The sequence below is a fragment of the Daucus carota genome, chromosome 5 (genome assembly GCF_001625215.2).
Source record: "Daucus carota subsp. sativus chromosome 5, DH1 v3.0, whole genome shotgun sequence".
Classification (NCBI taxonomy): domain Eukaryota; kingdom Viridiplantae; phylum Streptophyta; class Magnoliopsida; order Apiales; family Apiaceae; genus Daucus; species Daucus carota.
Window position 1 is genome coordinate 5,645,216 of NC_030385.2, and position 8,779 is coordinate 5,653,994.

The 8,779-nt window shown below is 35.6% G+C and overlaps 1 protein-coding gene across 1 annotated transcript; it reads right to left on the minus strand.

Annotated features, from left to right (window-relative positions):
* Nucleotides 1-443: 443 nt before the first annotated feature.
* LOC108220964 (glucan endo-1,3-beta-glucosidase 12) lies at nt 444-2,343 on the minus strand. Its single transcript, XM_017394867.2, has 2 exons — nt 832-2,343; nt 444-694 (listed from the first exon to the last, which is right to left on the minus strand). Exons 1-2 carry the CDS (start codon nt 2,222-2,224, stop codon nt 657-659), a joined length of 1,431 nt encoding a protein of 476 aa, XP_017250356.1. The 5' UTR covers nt 2,225-2,343; the 3' UTR covers nt 444-656.
* Nucleotides 2,344-8,779: the final 6,436 nt, after the last annotated feature.

An 8,779-nucleotide genomic window follows, 5' to 3' on the forward strand; every position in this document is an offset into this window, starting at 1 on the left:
ATTCCTTTCTTTTTTATTATTGTAATCTAAAATGGTAATACATATATGATGAGATGCATATGCAGTTCAAAACTTGTACATGTTATCTCTAATTCAAATTGAAATTTACAACTATTTAGTAAATACATTTTTTTTAAAAAATAAGAGAAATGTTTTTGTTGCGGGTTTTCAATTTTAATTCCAGTTTGTTAAAAAACTGAGCCAAAACAATGCTCACTCTTAACTAAAACTACATGTCGACAATTCGTCAATCTCCCAACCTACTTTTCGACAGTTATACTACACTCTCCGTCATGTTTGTGTTTCGAGATTTGTTAATTGAGGTGCACATATTGGTGGCCGCACGGTATAATTTCAAATAAATATGATTACTACATTATTTTGCCTAAATTACAATATTTTAGAAAATGAGCACGCTTAAGGTATCACTGTTCGAGAATGAGTTAAGCAAAAAACAACAGATCTTCACGAGTAGCATCAAAAGAACGGCCAATGTAAAACAAATATTACATCAAGTAAAATAAAAATATAATAAATGGACGGAGATATCTCCTACAAAAGAAAACCTAACAATCTATATATATTCCTACTTTCGAGCTTTTATTTACGTAATAAATAATAACAAATATATAAGACTATTATAACTGCAACATCTTCTACCCTCTGGTGGTGGGATACTCGCAGTTGCCCATCTCTGTAAAAAACAAACATGAATTTGATAAATCTTTGAACAAATAAATAATAATAATAAATAACTAAAAATTTACAAAAATAAAAATTTACTAAAACAACAAATATTAATAAAAATTTGCAAAACTTGATTATACTTACTAGGAAGTTGAGTCACCACATAGGCAGCTCCACCAAAATCACACGTCCCGCTGGCACGTGACATCTTCTGGTAGTAACTGTTGAATGCGTACGAAGCATGGGCCTGGAGAGTATCCGGGTCAAAACAGGCTTCACCTGACTGGATCGGCCCACAATCAGCCCCACCTTGTCCACAGGCGTAATCGAGCCCAGTTTGTAATTTCTCCTGCCCAGCCTGCGCATTAGCTACACACCAAGTGTGTCCGTTTGGGCTTGGGCTCAAATCTCCCCCATCATTCACTGGAGGTGATGCTACAGGCACTTGGGCTTTGCTCCCATTTGCCGGATCCGACATGGTACTATTTAATGCATCGAGTGACAATGGAATGTCGTAAACTTTGTTTGTGTTGGGATAAAATAGCCCATAATTTCTCTCCGAAACGGGACCTGTTTTTTGATTTTCGTTAAATAGTGCGAATAAAAAGACGTTGAGTTTGTCGTTAGGCCTCAAGGGAGTGCCCCCGCCCGTGAGTACTCTGCGCACTAGATTCCCGTTATATGCGGCTGCGTTGTCGGCTCCCGCGCCGAATTCCTTATCACCGCCCGCAGAAGGCCATCCCGTCTCCGAAACAACGACTTTCACGTCAGTGAATTGTAAGGCATCGAGAGCGGCGTGAACAGCGTCGAGTTGAGCTTCGAAAAGGCTCTTGTAAACATTTCCGTTTCCAGAGTCTTTTACGCCTTGATTGGGACGGAGCAGAGCGTAATCCAGAGAGATCGTATCGGTGTTGGCTTCGTAAGCGAAAAACGGGTAGGAATTGACCATGAGATAGGAGCCGGTCTGTTGAAGAAAAGAGAGCATAGGCTTCATAACGGGCTCAATCAGGTCCGACTTAAATGATCCGGATGATGGCGGGTACGAAGACTGGAGAGCACAGAGCGCAACAGGGGAGGAGACCTTGATGTCCGAGGAGAAATTGAGTTTCTGAAGAGAATTATACATATTCTTCATGGCCGGCACGAGGTAAGGCGTGTTTTGAGGGTCGACAAAGACTTCGTTCCCCACCGCGATAGCTTCGATTTTTGTTTTCGGGTGGAAAGGGACTATGTTGGACTTGAGCCAGGCATCCGTGGATGATTCATCCTTCGCGGCGGCTGATAGGAGCTGATTAGGCATTGCCACGGTGACACCAATCCCCGACCCCGCCAGAGCCGAGAGGACAGAGGAATCCGCGTCAAAAATCTTGACGCGGGTGATGCCGTTGGATTTGAGAAGGTCTACCACTTTGGAAGGGTCGGGAAGATTATCCGCGACCCTTCCGTAGTTGACACCGATAGAGCCATAATCATCGAGTGAATACACGGATTGAAACAAGAAAAAACAGAGCAGAGAAACAAGTTTAAGCTTTGACATTGTGGTTTATGAGGAAGAAAATGTAGGAAGAGTGAGATGGGTTATGAAAAGATTAATGTGAGAGTAAAACAAGGAGAAAATGGAGACGTGAGAAGTGGAGGGAGTGGTGTAACTATAAGGTGGTGGTGGTTATGAATATATATACAAACCGGCTGTGGAGAGAGATTGATTTTGCGCAAGGCCGTGGACTCTTTCTTTTCTTTTCTTTTTTCTCTCTTTTTTTTTAATACTACTCCTCTCGTCTCATGCGATTCTTTACATCGTAGAATGTAATCAAGATACGCATTTTAACACTCTTGTCAAATATAGTTCTACAATTTAAATGTTTAGATATTTATTCAGAAAAAAAATTAAAAAATAAATTATGAAATTATAGTTAACGGAAGTATTAAAACACGTGTCGAGCCGTACATCCTCAGCGTGAAGAATCTGGTGTGACGGAAAGAATAATATTAATATACGATTTTGTCAGCATCGAAATACCTATAATTCAATATTATCAGCGTGTTTGGTTTAACTAACCTAATAAATGGAGTATATTAATCGGTTTGGTTATACAATGAAAAACTCTTTAAGTAAAAAAGGCGAGCAGTTAATGGAGGTAGAGTCGCCATAAGTCTTGAATGTAGTTGGAAGAAAAATATTAGACAAGAAATCATACAAAGATTAAGATTAGTCGTGGTCAGTAGCTAGAAATGTCCAGAAGAAGAAGAACATACTGTATTAATGAATGGGGTTGCTTAATGGCGTGTGAATGAAAGAAGATAGATGTTGGAAAAATTGTATCCTAAGTTTGGTGCAGAGTCTCAACTATACAAACCGGTTTGGCTATATGTGTTAGTGATGAAATTAATAGGCGGCGACAAGGGATCAAGTGTAGGTGGCCTAGAAAAGGAATCGATAATTAGGAGCAAGGACGACTTGTTCAGGTGATTTTACACTACTACGTACTAGAGCCATTCATCACAAAATTATTATCCTCTCCGTCTCATTTCATGTGAGTTTATTTGACTTTTATAGATATTATTGAAAAATTATAAAATAAAAATAATTTTTGTTAAAAAATGAGTAATATGGTGGAATCTATTGAAATTCAATAACAGATTTAAGATATTAGAGAAAATAGTAGGTGTAATAATGTTTATTTAATAAAAAATAAAATACAGTAGCGTATATAACAGTGAGAAATAGTGCTAAAAAATCGGAAGTATAATACTCCCTTCGTCCCACCAGATTCCTTACGTTACTTTTTGGCACGCATTTTAAGACTCCTATAAAGTATACTTACATTATATATTTATTTTTAAAAAAAATCCTGTAAAAAGGTTTGACATTTAAACTTTTATTCAAAAAAAGAAAAATTAAAAAAATATTATCGAACTATACTTTATAAAAACCTCAAAATGTGTGCGAACGCAAACATCCTGGTGGGACGGAGGGAGTAGTTATTTTTTTTTAGACGTCGGTTATATGAAATAGGACGGAAGAAGTATTCAACACTTGTGACCTGTGAGTTGTGATTACATGCATCTATTCCACCCTTGCAATCAAAACATGCATCTGCTGATCTGCACTGGTTGTAATATCCTATCCATAGGTTTTTCTTTCACCTTGCACTCTACACAATTACCTAATTAACCTAATCTAATTAGCCTCATAGCCTTTAATTACAGGCTTTTGCCGGCAAATGAACTCATTCCTGGTGACAATTAAGAATCATCATCTATCTGCATGTCATTATCGATCATAAAGTGATTAGCTAGCCACATATCTACTGCTGTTTTTATTAGGAGCAAGTTCCTCCCCACTTTTAACGGCATTATTTGTTTGTATCATCTGTATGGAGTATGTGTGTGCGTGTTAGATCGGGTGTGCTGTTTTGTCCCCTGCTCGTAACCAACTATGCTACATTCTCGACCAAACAAACTATTATACGTAATTTCACTCTTTAGACGCGCTTTGCTCTATTTACCAAATCAAAAATTACACATTTGTTATTACGCGTATGTTTATATGCACCAACTTAGTGTGTATTATCTTGTTTGATTGAGTTTAAAATTGTGATCTCATAGGATAAATTTGTAATTCAAAATGTGCATAATAATTCTGACTTATTAATATGTACAAAGTGGACTACACTTTGGCTTATGAGTTATAAAAATTGTAATAATAAAATAAAAATAATTTATAGTTTATGAATAATTTTTAATAAAAAATTTAGGTCAATGAGAAAAATACTTAAACCAACTTATGAATTTAAATTAATTATTTCTAAGTTTGAATCAAGTTCTGATGTATCACACGAACGAATATTTTTCAGAAACGACTAAAACCTAGTATGCTCGTACGAATCGTTTCCTGTAGTGCCCAACCTTGCTGTTTGCTTTCCCGGACTACCCAACATTTCCCAATCTACCCATTTTTTCACTCTCTACCTTATGCCCATCTCTCTCTCTCTCTCTCTCTCTCTCTCCTCTCTCTCTCTCTCCTCTCTCTCTCTCTCTCTCTCTCTCTCTCTCTCTCTCCTCTCCTCTCCAAAAAAAAAAAAAAAAAAAAAAAAAAAAAAAAAAAAAAAAAAAAAAAAAAAAAAATCTCTCTCTCTCTCTCTCTCTCTCTCTCTCTCTCTCTCAGCCTCTCTCTCTCGCTCTCCTCTCTCTCTCTCTCTCTCTCTCTCTCTCTCTCTCTCTCTCTCTCTCTCTCTCTCTCTCTCTCTCTCGCTCTCTCTCTCTCTCTCTCTCTCTCTCTCTCTCTCTCTCTCTCTCTCTCTCGCTCTCTCTCTCTCTCTCTCTCTCTCTCTCTCTCTCTCTCTCTCTCTCTCTCTCTCTCTCTCTCTCTCTCTCTCTCTATCCCTTCTTTTCTCTTTTTAACTAAATCAATTTATATTTACTCATTTTAACTTCAACCTTATATTTTTATTTGTAATTTAAATTTAAAGTTTATTAAAATAAAATAAAAATTATATTAAAATGAAAATTATTAAATAAATATATTGCATAATATAAAAAATTATACTAAATAAATGCATCACATAAACACTAAAACATAATATATTACATAGAAAATAAAATACATCACTTAAACATTAAAAAAAAATTCATTACATAGGAAATAAAATACACCCCGAAAAAAACATATATATAATTAGAATACATCAACTAATCACCATATCCCGGGCATCGTGAACTACGTCGTGTGTGCCCTTCTTGTCCGCATCGCCCACATACTATCGTTTTTCGAGAATTGTTGTCCATTTCTATACGAATACGTGAGCTTTGACCTTTCTGTCCTCGTTTATTTTTTTTCCTCTTTGTGGCTTCATCAGCAATCAGTACCCCGTACATCTCCCAATTGTTTGCTAGCGGAAATGTCCAATATGCTTGATTGGGGATCGGGTTAAATTCATACTTCCACATTTCAGAAAGAGTTAATAGATAATGATATGATTTAATGTAGTGCATCCAGTCTAGGTTGCAAGTCAAACAACCTGCCACAATATGTGAACATGGAAAATGATATCGGCTCCATTTTCCACAAGAGCAAAAACCTCTACATAGATCCACATTGTGTTTGTTGCCGCCTTTCCAAGAACCATTCTTGGTTCTGTATTGTGCAGTAATGATTTCGAAGACACCCCTTTGTTCATTGTATGGAATAACCCTATGTGCAGATGCTTTTTGCTCAACAGTTTCAAATAATTCCCTTGATTTTTGACAAAAAATTTGACCGTTTTGAAGGTCATCCAGAGTTTGAGTCCTTCTCTTAGCAATTAACTTCACAGATCGATAATATATGTACTCCACCATTGCTGTGACCGGTAGAAATCGAGCGGAATGTAAAAGTCCATTGAAACTTTCAATCATGTTTGTTGTTACTTGACCATAACGATAACCTCCATCATGAGACATTGTCCACATTTCTAGTGGAATCTTTCACAACTATCTTTCTGCATCAGGATTAAGCTCTCTGATTTGAGTCATGGCTATCTCAAATTTTCGTAACTGAGATGTGTTACCAGCCACCCAACACAACATCTTCAAATGTGAACCTGGAAAAGTAGTACTAAAATTGCTACGTACATGCAACAAACAAAATCGATGTATGCCCCATTCACCGGCAAAGCCATTTTCCACTCTTTTCATTGCTTCGATGATTCCAGGATGTCTATCAGAAATAATACAGACACCCTTTCTATTTTGACATACATATATTCGAAAATGATATAGAAACCAAGACCAATTGAAAGTTGATTCTTCATGAACTAAGCCATATGCAATAGGATACTATTGATTATTTGAATCAGATCCCATTGCAATTAGTAGCTTACCATTGTATTTCCCTTTTAAAAAGGTACCGTCAATGCTAATAACAGGCCGGGCATGTTGCCAACCGTCTATCATTGGCTTGAATGCCCACCAGACACGTTTACACACAGATGTGTTCAGCAGGTAGTTTAGTGATTACAAAGAGTCCAGATCGCCTTGATTTCATAACCCGAACTCTCCATGAACAATCTTCCACAACACATTTTGCCTGATATCGTGTTGTATCACTTTTTGTAACATGGTAATTTCTAGAATTTTTTATATGATTTGATTTTATAGCACTGATTGCAGTTTGTTTGTCTGCAAAATTTTGACCTTCAAATAAATCATTATTGAGTGGATTCATGTTTGAACAATTACCTGATGAGACATTAATTTCTTCGGTAGTAAACCAGGGAGCGGTTGGAATATGCTCTTGCTCATCATCTGAATCATCTTCTTCGTCATCTAAATCATCTTGCTCGCCACCTATATCATCTTGCTCGTCATTGTCTCTCTCATCGGCCACATCTCCATCTGTTTCTGACTCATGATGATAGTCTTGATCATCATCAGCAACACTTAGATCATATATTGCAGTTGATCTTGCGATTTCTTCGAGTAAGAAAGTATTCATGATAATAGAAATTTAAAAATCTAGATGATGAGTTTATGTGATTCTAAATTCCGGTGGATGTTATTTATAGAATTTTTTCATACAAGCATTAATAATTTGAAGGGACAACACATTGAAAAATTTTGAAGTGACAACACACTGAAAAGCTAATGATTTTTCTTTAAAAATAGTTGAAGTAGACTACTCACTGAAAAGCTGCTCACTCAAAAGTTGGATTTGACAATTCACTAAAAATTAATGTAATAGCAATAATTTAAAAATCTATAATTATAAATTCAAAAAGAAATTATTAATATTATTTTTATAATCATTAAACTAAAACTCTTTAAAAATAATGACATGCCCATAAGGAAATTTAAATTAATTAAGTGATTTTAAAATAAAAAATAAAAATCTGTAATAATAAACTTTAAATATAAGGTGGAAGTTAAAATAAGTAAATATAAATTGGTTTAGTTAAAAAGAGAAAAGAAGTGATAGAATAGGTGGAGAAAGAGAGAGAGAGAGAGAGAAAAGTAAGAAAGAGAATGGAATAAGTTGAGAGAGTGAGGTGAGAGAATGAAAAAGGTGGGTAGTATGGGAAGATGAACAAGAAGGTGGGTATATTGGGAAACTGAACTCTGAAGGTGGGTACTACGGGAATGGATTCATGCTCGTACCCCTGTTATTACCGTACTTTTCCAACCCCATGCCCATTCATAATACTGATTAAATATCTCTGATTATTACATTAATCATCTGATTAATCTCCGATCGTCCAGTTAATTCATAATTACTTTTTTTTCATGAGTTCACCGATTAAGTCTGATTCCTATGTTTGACAACACTCTTCATGATTTATACTTGAATTAATATTGAGGCTAAGATTGTTGGGCACTACAGCAGTTAATCCAACATTCATCATCTGCGTCCATAATGCCACCTGACTCACGCACTCTTCTCCCTTGTATAAGAGATTATTACATTTTATAATATCATACTAAAATCTACAACCCATCATTAGAGATAGGTGAATAAAAATAACAATATAATGATATATTTTTTCCTTATATATAGGAGCATTCACAGTCTTTCAAATTTTTTATTTTAAAAAAACTATAGTGAACAAATTTTTTTTGACGTGAATGGAAAATTACATTAAAATACTGAAATCCAGCCGAGACAAGACCTCGAACTGTTAACTACAACCTGATTGTGAAACAAAAAACGAGCTAAACAAATAGTCGTTTTGTTTTCAGATTGTTTTACACATAGAATATCCAAATTCTTTGATCTGGGAAGTCTTATAACGAAATCTCGAACAATACAATCAACATCAATCATAAAACTAGCAGCATCACAATTGACCTTCACATAAGTACCATATGTAGCCCAGTGTTCAGATCCATCAGTTATATCAACTGATATTATAGTAACAAATACTCCCAAAACAAGAACAAATTTTTGATGTGAAAAGTGAGCTTTTGTGATATTCACCACCGTCTTAGATTTGATGTGAAAGATCGTCCAAAATACCATACAAATCCTTCTCAGAAAAATTATTGAACCCCACAATAAACCACACGAAAACATCAAAATATAAAACATTGACATCCCAAAAAAATGGGCACGAAGAAC

Coding starts and splice junctions, on each gene's coding strand:
- LOC108220964 (XM_017394867.2), bottom strand. CDS start 2,224: ATGTCAAAGCTTAAACTTGTTTCTCTGCTCTGTTTTTTCTTGTTTCAA. Junction 695..831: donor TGTGGTGACTCAACTTCCTA/GTAAGTATAATC, acceptor TGTTTTTTACAG/AGATGGGCAACTGCGAGTAT.